At 43.9% G+C, this 14102-nt stretch overlaps 1 protein-coding gene across 5 annotated transcripts in view; it reads left to right on the top strand.

Moving 5' to 3' along the window:
- The window catches only part of KLHL32 (kelch like family member 32), a 229253-nt gene that overhangs the window by 110432 nt on the left and 104719 nt on the right, over positions 1 to 14102 (top strand). For all 5 annotated transcript variants that reach the window (XM_083177009.1, XM_083177011.1, XM_083177013.1 and 2 more), the window contains one exon: positions 9493 to 9708. In XM_083177009.1, the coding sequence (XP_083033135.1) occupies positions 9493 to 9708 (216 nt within the window). The remainder of the gene's footprint in view (positions 1 to 9492; positions 9709 to 14102) is intronic.

Raw genomic sequence — 14102 nt, 5'->3', positions numbered from 1 at the left:
CAGCTCCTACAAGTGACACAAATGTGAAAGGGACATCTGGGAAGCCATGGATGTTGAAAATTGCAGGGTATTATAAAGAATTGACAAGAATTTGTCAGAGAATATCCGGTGGCTGTTGGGAACCCGTCTGTCATGTTGTAACAGTCGGGATCCCGACGTCGGCTAAATGACTGTCAGGATCCCGACTGTCGGGACCCCGTCCGGCACCCACACCGTGCATCCCATCATACAAACTGTGCATCCCATCCCACATACTGTGCATCTGGCCCCATTCCCCGTCCCACACACTGTGCATATGACCCCATTCCACTGTGCATCCCATTATACACACTGTGCATCCCAATTCCCATCCCCCACACTGTGCATCCCATCATACACACTGTGCATCCTAACTCCCATCCCATATACTGTGTATCTGGCCCCATTCCTGTGCATCACATGCGGGGAATCAGCTGCCCATACACTGCAGTAATACATTGTATAGGCTTTGTGGTGTAGTGATATAATATTCCTCATCTGCGGCCACCGCTTATGCTACCAAATTTAGGTAGCATATGGTGAGCTGCGAGGTTTATTTTTGGGGTCCACCCCACCCTCCTGTGTCCATGCCACCATCGATTACCGTTAATAAAGGTGTGGTGAGCAAAGCAGAGCAAGCCACCGAAGCGTAGCGAGCGAAGCAAGCCTGGGAGGGGACTATTGCGATTCACAAAACAGCTAACATAACTGGCGTAAACGGTGGCCGCAAAGATGAGGAAGTACCGAAATAAGATTGTCAAAGGGAGCCATGGTCATGAAACTGGATGGGGTGTATAGGAAAGATGAGGTTGTTGGAGGGAGGCATAATTAGGGTTGGATGGGCTTATTGGCAATATAAGGTTGTCAGAGGGAGTCATAATTAGGAAAGGGGGAGGGGGGGGTTAGGTAAGATACAGTTATCAGAGTGGTCAGCACAGTCAGGTGAACAGGAAGGATAAGATTGTCAGAGGGAGTGATGGTCAAGGATTAGGTGGCTAAGGAAGATAAGGAAGTCAGAGGGAGCTAGGGTCAGGAATGAGATGAAAAGGGAAGATGAAGTTGTCAGAGGAAGTCACAGTCAGAGATAGAGGGATAAGGGGTTACTGCCCTGTACACTGCTGCGCCCCCCCCCCCTTCCCATTATACACTCTCCCCAATACAAAACAGACATCTCTCAATGTGCAAAAACTTGCCTTACAATTGTCACTGCCTTCGATGATCCTCCTGCCTCTCACTGCTTCTCACTTCCTGTGTAGTCAGTGTGGCATGTGCTGTCAGTCACTTTACAGCAACAGTGCTCACTATTCCTTCCGCCCCTTTCGTGGATGTTTATATATCCGCCCACTTTTTACTTCCTCGCTCCTCTCACCATGAAGCGCAGTCAGCAAGCTCTCCTGTAGCTGCGTGCTCAGCTGGGGATGATTGGTGCTCTGCTCAGCTAGGGATCGTGGCAGCTAGAGCCAGTATCTAGGTGCCTTATCACTCTGCCTCCCTAGGCATCCCAAGCGCCCTAGGCAATATCCAATGTTGCTTATGCCTAGGGCCGGCTCCTGAATGCATGCCACACACTGTGCACCCCATCCCCCATACTTTACACCCTAACTCCCATTCCCCACACACCGTGCGGGTGTGGTATATGATTCCGACAGTCATTAGCCCGACGTCAGGATCCCGACTGGCCGGATTCAGACAGCATGGCGAGCGCAACAAAACCGCTTCTATTCTTTTCTCCCTCTATGGGGGTCGTAGACCCCCACAACAGAGAATATCCGGTGGCTGTTGGGAACCCGTCTGTCATGTTGTAACAGTCGGGATCCCGACGTCGGCTAAATGACTGTCAGGATCCCGACTGTCGGGACCCCGTCCGGCACCCACACCGTGCATCCCATCATACAAACTGTGCATCCCATCCCACATACTGTGCATCTGGCCCCATTCCCCGTCCCACACACTGTGCATATGACCCCATTCCACTGTGCATCCCATTATACACACTGTGCATCCCAATTCCCATCCCCCACACTGTGCATCCCATCATACACACTGTGCATCCTAACTCCCATCCCATATACTGTGTATCTGGCCCCATTCCTGTGCATCCCATGCCCCATACTTTGCATCTGGCCTTATTCCCCATCCTACACACTGTGCTCCGTCACTCCCAATCCATGTTGCACCTACAATAGCAGTCGAAAAGAGAAATTTGTCCAGGGCTGTCTTCTGTTTTTCACAGCTTGCTACTAGCAGATGGTTCCTCTGAGGCTGAGAGACATGATAAGTCATCATCAAGCAGCACAGCTCCCTTCAATCCTCAGCGACCGCATTCCACAGCTGCCTCCATAGAGTCAGCACAGTGCCTGCTAGATGTGTGTACAGCCTGCGTGCACAGATAGGGGGTAGGAGCATACATTTGTTGACAGTGCTCATCAGCGTCTGACAGGATGTGTGGGCGGGTGCTGCCGCAGAAGAGAGGAGCAGGAACAGGCTGCTAGTAAGGTGACAGTCACAGCGGAGCGGGTCAGACCTGCTGCTGCTGGCTAGTGCAATGTACATCAAGTACACTCACTCACTCAATGTAACTAACATTTGTTATTTTATTTTTACACAACATTTATTATTTAACATTTTTATATTTCCTATATAAGGTAAACATAACAGGTCATTATAATGCATACAAATCTTTGCTTGGCAATTTTTATACCTATTTTGACAAATTCACTTGGCACTCAAAGGGTTAATATTGCTGTTCCCTGGAGATAAGGGGCCTAACCCAAACCATGACAAAACATTCCCATACCATTCTCCTGCCTCCATCAAACGTCACAGGTGGTATAATGCAGCAGGGGCGGATTGGCCCGCAGGGAAACCGGGCCATATCCCGGCGGGCCGGACAGATTTCCACCTGGCTGGGCCACCGACTGTGCTACCATGGCCGGCAGCCCAGTCCTGCGCTGCCGCCGGTGGGGACCTGGAGCGGGCAGACAGTTCCCGCAGGATGTCTCCCCGGCCTGGCGATAAGGAGCTGCCACACAATAATAGCGGCGGCGCTGGCAGGTGCAGACGTGATGGGACTTGGTGAGTGTTAGCAGCGCGCGCCCCCCCCCCCCCCCTGCGCCAGCACCAAATCCCACATAGCAGTGCCAGCGCCCCCCGGGCAGCAGCGATTGCGTGGCAAACATCCCTCCCACCGAACATCCCGTGGAGGCACTAAGGGCAGGAGCTGCTCCAGCACTGCACTGCCGCCGGTGGGGACCTGGAGCGGGCAGACAGTTCCTGCAGGATATCTCCCCAGCCCGGCATTCAGGAGCTGCTACACAGTGGTAGCGGCGGTGCTGGCAGGCGCGATGGGACTTGGTGAGTGTTAGCTGACACCCCCCAGCAGCAGCACCCCCCCCCCCCAGCAGCGCCAGCACCAAAACCCGCGGAGCGCCAGCCCCCCCCCCCTCCCAAGCAGCAGCGCCAGAACCCCCCCCCCGGGCTGCTCCAAAATTTTCCCGGGCTGGATATCAGTGCCAATCCGCCCCTGTAATGCAGTCAGGCAGGTAAGCATTTGCCAAACCCAGACTAGCCCGTCTGACTGACAAACAGAGAAGCGTGATTCCTCACTCCACGGGACACTTTTCCACAGTCTAGTGTTGGTGTACACCACTCCATCCGACGCTTGGCATTGGACTTGGTGAGGTCAGGCTTGCATCTAGCTGATCGGCCATGGAAACCCATTCCATCATACTCCCAGTGCACAGTTTTTGTGCTTACATTAATGCAATTGGAATTGCAAACCTCTTTAGCAATGGAATTGGCAGAGAAATGGCAACCTTTAAGCAAAATGTGCCTTACCAGTCATTGGCCAGTATTCAATGAGAAAAATTTGCCTTGTTTTATGGCGAGTTTGTGCTGTTTTCGCGTTGGAAGGAGCATTTTGCTCTCCAAAAGTGAACCACCCTATTCGATGTGATATTTTCGCCGTCTTTTTAAGTGATTTTCGCCGTGTCTCTATGTGTAGCAATTCTCCATCTTTTCATGGAGAACTGGAATGTGAACTTTTTGGTGTCAAAAAATCAGGATTTTTTTTCTGTGAAGGGGCATGTTATTTTTATTCATGTGCTTATAGCACATGAATATATATTTAATTAAAAAATATATATATTTAAAAAAAAATTTTTTTTTTTTTTACACAGAGCAGCCAGCAGGGGGCCGGAGTGCTCGAGCCGCTCATTAGATATTCATATATTCACTGCATCCGATCATTACATATGCACGATCGGGTGCAGTGAATACTGGGTCCCCAGCTGGCTATAGGGGGGGGCAGCTTGTGCTGCCTGGGTCCCGGGGAGCCCACCTTCCCTCCACATATGTTCTGGGGCAGCCAGGGAGACTTTAATCTCCCTGGCTGCCACCGTCCCCCGGCTCCCTGCCGCGGACGCTCGTCCGCTGCAGGGGTTAAGACTCGCCGTGAGTCGAGGGGAGTCTTAACCACATTGAATAGTGGGAGCAGGAGAGGCAGAGAGCCCTCCAGAACAGGGCGAGTGCATGGCGAGAGAAAAAATCTCTCGCCATGCACAGAGAATATTTCACGTTGAATACTGCCCATTGACCCTGCTCTGTGATTTTATGTGGTCTTCAAATTCTAGGGTGAGTTGTTACAGTTCATAAATGCTTCCACTTCCTAATAATATTACTTACAGTTGTCCATGGTATATCCAGCAGTTATGAAATTTCACGAACCGTCTTATTGCAAAGTTGGCATCCTATCACAGTACCACACTGAGTTCTTCAGAACTACCGATTTTGTATCACTCACAAATGTTTGCAAATGAAAACTTTTATGCCTAGGTACTTGATTTGATTGATACGTCTGATTAAAATCCCTGAATTCAATAATTAACAGGTGTGGCCAAATACTTCATACAAGTTCATATAGTGTGTATGTGACAGTGTAAGAGTGAGGAATATTTGTAAACTTTCTTGTGGCTTTTGTGTCTATTTTCAGCGTTTTAAAATGAATATGGTTTCACTTGCATGACGTGTGTGGTTGTATGCAGATACATATTGCTCTGATTTATAATAACCATGTTTAATCTAAAGACAAAACAGTTGGAGCTGCAAATGATTGTGGTGCAGTTATTGATGGTTGAGCTTGGCAGTCACATTTCTAAGCTATGTACACTTTTTTCTGTCTTAATTATGCATTCATTAAAAGCTTTTGTACTCAACTGAATAAAGTAAATATTTTCTTGATCTCTGTAGTATGCTCCCAGACTGTAGATTTGCACAGCAGGGCCCTGATAATATGAATAAATTGTATTTCCCCAAGGAGATTATCTTTCAAAGGCAGTTGTACAGAAGTGCGGTTATTTTATTTGGTTCTTCTTGGGTTGCCTTGTTATGAGTAACCTACTTATCTTTTGTTTACTTGCGATCAACTCTAATGTATTAGTTTATTTTGTCTATTTAGAATAGCTATATATATTTATATATACAATTATTATATAAGTATCCATCATTGCATGAATAACGTGGAGGATGTTACACAATGGCCTTGTCTATTATTACTATACAGTATATCATGTTTATATCCTTCTCTACAGTATATATCTATCAAGTACCTACTTTTCTTTTTCCTAAGCATCATTTTTTTTAATCTCATATGAATATGAACAGGCTCCAGAATGGGGGTATTTTTCTCTACTTTACTATTAGAGATTTTCAAAAATTTCATGTGAATTTATAGTTAGCAGAAATGAATTAGTGCTGGAAAAGAGTTTTCCCACATGCCATCTGGTGAATAAAGACAGACTTATCCATGGTGTACTAAAACCTGGTGGTGTTCTGTAATTACTGACAATAAATGACAATACTCAGTGATCAAAAAACCCCGAGATGTCCCTCTTACTATGTACAATGTGCAACTACTGAAGCTCTACCACATGACATAGAGAAGAGTATAAAATAAAAAAATCTGTGAACCCAGACCGGAAGCTTTGTCATATGTTGGCTTACTGGGTTTCGGGTACACTGAATTGCATTTGGGCCAAATGTTCTTAGTAATTTTCTTTCTAAACCCAATTTATGAGGTAGGATCAGTTTATGATATCTAGTGTCTGTGTTTGGGAATCTCCTTAACCCCATTGTTAAGGATATGAACCGTGTGAGATATGAATTACTCCCACTAATGATCAATGTTTGTGAGGTGTTTTATAGTTTTCAGTCTAGATTTGGAAGCCCTTCTCCCACTGATGGCAAGTGACTGAGCAGTCATCATAAACCACCTTAATGGATAGACTATAACGAACCCCATCAAACATGTGCACCCTTCACTTATTGCTTAGTGGGGCAAGGATTACTGGGGTAGATGTATGAAGATCGGAATCCCGATGGTCGAAATACAGACGCCGGAATCCCGGGTTTTTGACCGCATCCCATGTTAAGGGAGGAAAGTGGCCCATGGAAATCCATTAGCTGCTTTGTATAATTTTATGTTATACAAATGATAGATGTTACCTCAGTGCTGATTGGTTGCCATGGGCCACTTCTCCTCTGGCTCACTACTCCTCCCTTACCACTGCTTCATACAGCTACCCCATTGTACTCTAATACTACTGTAGTTGTATTCTCATTGCCTGTGAAATTGTGAGCTGGCGTATTTGTGTTCTAATCTAGCGGTCATAGTACATACCTATAAACAAAACAAAAGTATGAATATATACGAAGTATGTGTATATGTATGTATGTATATGTATATATATATATATATATATATATATATATATATACAGAAACTTGGGGGATAGGCACTCATTACTTGTATCCACAAAGATGGGTGCAGGAGCCTTTGATTAGTAATATGAAAACTTCCTATCCAGAGGATAAGTGAGGCAGCACTCCTTGTTAAAGATGCAAAAAAAAGTCACATTTATTTCATTGAATAAAGGTTATATGCTGCACTGGGGTGCAACTGATGGCAATAGCAGCATAAGGACATGGGTTCAGAGTCATAACAAAGTTACATAGTCACCAAGTAATTGGTGCCGTCTACGAGCCCGTTTCGGCTTATCCAGCCTTCATCCTGGACTGACCCAGGATGAAGGCTGGATAAGCCGAAACGGGCTCGTAGACTGCAATATCATTCAGTCTACTTTGTATTCCTGTTTCCTGATGACGGTTTGCACACAAACCGAAACATAGAAGTATAATAATAAAGAGTGACTTCTTTATCATATAAGTCCTGGAGTGGCGCTTCTGCTTCTAGAATCTACAAATTTGCTGCTGAGGGCACCGGGCACATTAAAAGCATTTGACAGTTTGCCGGATACACCATACGCGCTCTCTCTCTCTCTATCTATCTATCTATCTATCTATATATATATATATATATATATATATATATAATGCCTGTAGGTCACTCCCCTTCCTGCAATCACTACACACATGTGCTACTCAGTACTCCCTGTAGACAACACTTGAGATTTTGGTTTGCAATCGGTATACATGACTGTGGAAGAGACAGACCGACACAGTCTCTGTTCAGTTGCTACAGGAGAGATATAAGTCACCACATATGCAGTAGATCTCCAATTCCTACAGGCCACCTGTCCAAGAAAAATATCTTTGGAACATGACCAAGGGTTCCTGACACTCTAAGGAATTTCTACCCTCAGGCTCATAATATAGTGGTTTAAGACCACTACAGACGGTACACCTTCATTTTTGGGGTGTCCTTTTCACTATATTGGTGGAGGGATCTAGTTATTTCTAATATACTGCACAAGGAGGTGCCCATCTCACATTTTGTTTTCAGATTTTAACTACTGTGTTCCTGGGAATAGGAACCAAGAGGGGAGGAGCTGAAAAAGAGGATTTGTGCACAAGCTAGAGGCGTGAAATCAACAAACAGTACAACTACTATGAAAAAAAGTTATTTGAGGAAGGTGTCTTATCAGCGCTAGTACCACTACTTCTTCTTTGATATATATATATATATATATATATATATATATATATATATATATATATATATATATATATATATAATGTCACTGTCACCTGATTTAAGCACAGTCTAAATTTGGCATTAAAGAGTGGTGTTATAGGGAGAATAAGAGTGCATTACCCAACCACCACCACACCTCCAAACACATATAAATATTCCTACTATGTAATGTAAGATTATTACATACAGTATGATGTAACCTTTCCATACATTGTCTAAAATAATTAATCTTTTGTTACCTGGTAAAATACATACTGTAGCTGTATTTTCTAATTTGCCTTTATTTCACAGTAGGTTTCACAGTAGGTTTCCCATATATATTTATGTGCATATTTGTTAAGAATCGATGTCTGATGGAAAGAGATACCGACAATATAAAGGGGACCACTGTGTTATTAAACATAAAAGTTTAAAGTAAAGAATTCACCATAATCTACCAGTGAAATTCAAGAACGCTTTAGAGTTTAATCTCTCAGCATAATGTTCTGCTTTGCAAGCAGCGTGCAATAAGACCCAAACATACAGTAAATACATCTAGTGTTGCAATGTTTCTATTACTCACATTATATCAATTATTAAATGAAAGACCGAGCACATGTATAAATTAGTAACTAATATTTCAATTCATGTGCATGTCTTTCAGAGGGAAAAAAGGAAGTGAAGTCTATTTATGAATTATAATTTACCAGTCTGCCCAATTAGGAAGAAATACATGTTCTGTGCTATAGAATTAATGGGCCAAACCACATTCACATTTGCTGTTCCACCTTAACTAGTTAAGCATATATTATATTTGCTTAGTTTGATACATAATGAGCCGCAACAGTCGGTTCTTGCGCTGTATATGAGAGTCAATCGAAATTAATTGTGATAATACTGTAATAAACACTTTTAAAATATATTTTAATAATCAGCATTATTAATATTCAAACTGTTTGACTTTTTTTTCAATTAACCAGAAAGTTTATCAATATATTTATCAATTTAACCCTTTGAGTGCCAACGGTGCTGTGAGAGATGTACAAATATCCGCTAAAAATTCAAGCATCACTCCCTGTTTGGTGCAATCGTTATCTAAGCTTCAATTAATGGACTTCAGATCATTCGTGGGCAGTAACTAAAGTGGTTCATATTCCTCGACCACAACACTGGCATTTTAGAGGATATTTTGCACATCTCTCCCAGCAACATTGGCACGCAAGGGTTGAAGCTCAAACACTTGCAAATAGGCATAAACCTGCACAGAACATCTTTATACAATTTATCTCAGTATTTATTCTCTTAATTTATTCAAATTGATCTGTATTTAAATAAATTCTCAGAAAAAGAATTATTGAGAAATTCACAAACAATGCAATTATTATATAATTGAAATGATACTTGCTGTAATTTCAGTTTTGAAATGTAGAATAAACACATACAGGTATATGCTTGTTAAGTTATCCACACATATTTATATTTTTCTTTGATATTTTGTCTTTCAGGAACTAAATAGCTTTAATTACTTGGACCTATACAAGTTGGCAGACTTATTTAATATGACTGTACTAGAGGCAGCGGTGGTAGACTTTCTAGTAAAGCACTTATCAGAACTTCTGAAAAGTCACCCAGAAGAAGTTCTTGCCCTACCCTTCCGTCTGCTCAGAGAGGTTCTGAAAAGTGACCAGTTAACATCCCTTAGTGAAGAACAAATTTGGCAGGTGAGTAAAGTTGAACAATGATAAATCTAGAATCTGCAAATATTTTTAACATCCTTTTAGTTATTCAGGATATTTAAATACCTATATCACAAAATTGAAAATTTTATAAAAGGTGATTTGAAATTAATTCAGGGTCTCCTTATATAACCCATAGAGGGGAATTTACTAAGGTGTGTATTCTACTTCACATGTGATGTTGCTATGATCAACCAATCAGATCCTGTCTACTATCTTCTAGAGGGTGCTAAATAAATAAGAAGTAGATTCTGATTGATTGCCCATAGCAACATCACATGTGAAGGAGAATACATATCTTAGTAAATTTCCCCCATAGTGTCTCAAAGTAGCACAAGTTTAATACATTAGCATATTGCATACTGGTTCGGACTCCAAACTGTCAGATTTTCTATTCAGCAGTTTGGAATGTGATTATGTACTGGGTAAGTTTGCTATGTGTGAGATCATCAGTTGCTTAAACTGCATGTCCGAGACCGACAAAAGATAAGATAGAGAGGACAGTGCAGCTATGTTCTCCTGCTGTCTTATCGATAGGCTAAATTACAATGGGTATTTCAAGTGTCTTTGTTGTTTCTCTGTCTAAGACTCACAGGTAGGACTACACAGGGCACAAGGGTTGTCAGAGATTGTCCCCTGCTCTTGTTCTTTATCGAAAGGGGTAGATATATTCAGAACAGGCATCTGATGTGAAGCTGAATGCATCAATAGGGGAAAGGGAAAGTTGGAAATCCCGTGCACAAGTTACACCTAGTATCAGTAGAGGGAATAACAGAATAAACATTTTGGATAATGGATCCACAATAGACAGAGATATCAACTGGTTTGAATGTTACATTTTGAGTTACTCATGTGGAGGGTCTCCCCTGAGAGTAGAAATTGTACAGATTCAAGGGGAAAAAGAAAAATACTCTCCTTTGTTTGGGTGCACACTTATTCAGATAAAGAATTCTATATGTGATGATTATGAAATATTTAAAACATAACTTTTAATCAATTTTCCTAAAATGCTGTTAGTGGACAAGAACATGACAGACTACACAAAACATCAAAAGGTGGTCTGAAAAAAAAAAACACTAAGTGGACTCAACTAGGTCCTTCCAGTGATAGACTGCTGGAAGGACTCAGTTGAGTCCACTTAGTGGTTTTTCAGACCACCTTTTGATGTTTTGTGTAGTCTGTCATGTTCTTGTCCACTAACAGCATTTTAGGAAAATTGATTAAAAGTTATGTTTTAAATACACCAATCATCACATATAGAATTCTATATCTGATAAGTGTGCCCCCAAACAAAGGAGAGTACTTTTTCTTTTTCCCCTTGAATGTGAAGCTGAATGCATAAGTGACTGCTGCTTGTGTAATACTACTGAACTGCAGCTACCATGTATTTATAATTGTGTAAATGTGTCAAAGCCACCACAGCTTCTCACTTGGCTTTGAAGGTGGTGACATTTAAGGATGTTGAAATGGGGTAATAATTGTCTTCATCCTATCTCTGAATGGCCTCTGTTAACAAGCCCATGCAACATATCCAAATAAGTCAATAAACCCAACTCTCACATCATTAATAAAACATATGCTTTAGGCCCCCTACCAACTGCCGTTCCCACCACTCCCACTAAAGAAAACAAGATGGTACTTATATGTTAGTTGGGAGCCCACTATAGTTAGTACACTCATACCCACACTACCCATGTCGTCATGCAGTTGATTTTATATAGTGTGGCGAGCCCGAAGCGTGGCGAGGGGACCCGTAAAACTAAGCAAATAGCTTAGTGGGTGCCCAACTAATATATAAGTACCAACAAGACTGTTAGTACATTATTGCAATGAGTGCCTATTGTCGACATTTACATTACAGCATCTTTTCAGATCCCTTTTCGCTGCGCTTCACTGCCTCCAGCTCAGTGGCCAAACTCTGCAGCACGTTGTACCCTGCTCCTGCCCATTAAGCACACCTGCCCTTGTATACCCCTGGAGCACAGCTTTTTCCTGCTGAACAGATACTTTTGGTTGAAATATAATTTACTAAGTACTGAGATGCAGTCGGTGCAGACACATAGGGGTCAATTCAGACTCATTCGGCCAGGTCCAAATTCAGATGCTGGCCGATGTTTGTGGTACTGCGCATGCGCCCGGCTATGCCTGCTACTGGTGTGCAAATTACATCGGCTCCTGACAGGAAACAGCTGTTTTGCTCGCAGCCGCCTAGTAAGTCCTGGGCTATGTGGCGGCTGACCAGGGACCAGAGGAAAAAATGATCAATGGGGAGTGAAAAATCTAATGATTTTTCCTCTAGACAGCCGTATGCAAATGGATGTGTACCTGTACCCATTTACAGCACCTGCAAACAGATTCATTAGGTGGGATTTCAAAGGCTGGGGGTGGCTGTTACCTGCTCGCTTGGTGCCAAACACTCACAGTCCTGCGAGTAGGTTTGAATCGGGCCCATAATCTCTCCAATGGCCACACCCAGAGCTCCATTCCCCCTGTACCACATAACAGCTGGGCAGACCTTTCCAGAAGTTGGGGTTCCGCAGAGTGCGGTGGGTGAGGGCACCCCCGCTGGGAGGCAGGGTAGAGGGGAAGGATGGGTGCTGTTAGAAGGGAAGATGAGGATGGGTCTAGTCCTTGGAATGGGAGGAATGAAGTTCATTATGTGGGAAGGTGGGCTGCTTTGTGGCAGAGAGAATGAAGACAGCAGGGTATTGTGCATGAACACACACCAAGCATTGTGCATACTTATACAGCATAGGGCTTATACACGTGGTGTAGGGAAAACTCGTTGGCACTGCATAGTACAGTATATAGAGGCAGAAAACATACAAAGCAGTGTAAATAGATACAGCATTGGTGGCACAGCAAAGTGATCATTACCATTAGGCAACAGCTGGGACGTCGCTGACTGGTGTTGACTGTGTGGTACTGGTGCTGGCTGCCGGCCTCTTAATGGTTCGCCGGTAGCAGCTGGTGCAGGTGCATAATGTAGCTGGAAGCTACTGTATGCGCAGGGTGTCCAGCTCCCAGGGCAGGCTGGAATAACGGGTGTGGTATGTTTCTCCGACAGTCGGGATCCCAACAGTCATTATCCCGACGTCGGGATCCCGACTGCCCGGACTCAGACAGCGTGGCCAGCGCAACAAAGCCCCTTGCGGACTCACTGCGCTCGCCATGCTGTGCGCACGGTGGCTCGGTACGCCAGCCACCTATTCTATTCTCCCTCTTTGGGGGTCGTGGACCCCCACGAGTAAAAATAGCCGACGGCTATCGGGAACCCGGCCGTCAGTGTTTTAACAGTCGGGATCCCGACGTTGAGTTAATGACTGTCTGGATCCCGACTATCGGGACCCCGTCTGGCACCCGGAATAACTTGCTCAGCATCCACATGTGGGCTTTCCTGGGCACGCTGTTCACATTCTTCTGGTGCTGCTTGCTCTCCTTGGAAGAGCAGGACGCCTGTTTTCTGTCAGGCTGGGGCTTCCCTGCTTTCTCCTGCCACCCACCGCAGCTCCACTACCTTCTTCCGACATCTGCAGCCCCACTTCCTACTTTCAACCTCCGCAGCTCTGCTTCCGACCTCCACAGTCCCACTTCCTCTGCAGCTCTGCTTCCGACCTCCGCAGCCCCACTTCCTCCTTCCAACCTCCGCAGTTCTGCTTCCGACCTCCACAGTTCCACTTCCTCCACAGCTCTGCTTTCGACCTCCGTAGCCCCACTTCCTCCTTCCAACCTCTGCAGCTCTGCTTCCAACCTCCGCAGCCCCACTTCCTATGCAGCTCTGCTTCCGACCTCTGCAGTCCCACTTCCTTCGCCTCGGAGCTGTCAGCGGAGTGTGGCTACAGCAGCAGCTCCCCACAAACCTGTGGGCCCTTTCATGGTCGTGGGCCCCGGTGCACTGCACCACTTGCACCGCCAGTAGTTACGCCCCTGCCTTATGATGTTAGTAGAGTCATTACAATTATAATATTTAAAGATTTTATGTAATTTGCAAATTTTCATTAGATTTAGAATGACATTTCTATCTAAGAAAGCAAAAGGTTGTCAGAGAAATATCTTAGAAATAAGACCAAATAGAACCCTTACAGCAACAGCAGCTGACGATCTGTGCTGCAGTCAATAGAAGCCAATAAAATGTTGTGACTTTATTTTCCTGTGTTTTATTTAGCTGTTTGAGTGACAGCTATTTCGACAGTGTTCACTTATTAGTTATTATCACTGCCTCTAAAGGTTACTAATACTGTTATGCTCCGTTATTATAACTAGTTCTTTGCTAGAGGCTATACTATTTATTCATGGTCATCGAGAAGGAATTACCTATGACCATATATATCAACCACTCCAGTTCCAATGTTCAGAAGGCAATAAGGGTCTATTTTGCT

This window comes from Crinia signifera, chromosome 3, assembly GCF_055691185.1.
Source record: "Crinia signifera chromosome 3, ASM5569118v1, whole genome shotgun sequence".
NCBI lineage: Eukaryota > Metazoa > Chordata > Amphibia > Anura > Myobatrachidae > Crinia > Crinia signifera.
This window is presented reverse-complemented; position numbering and strand designations above follow the sequence as displayed.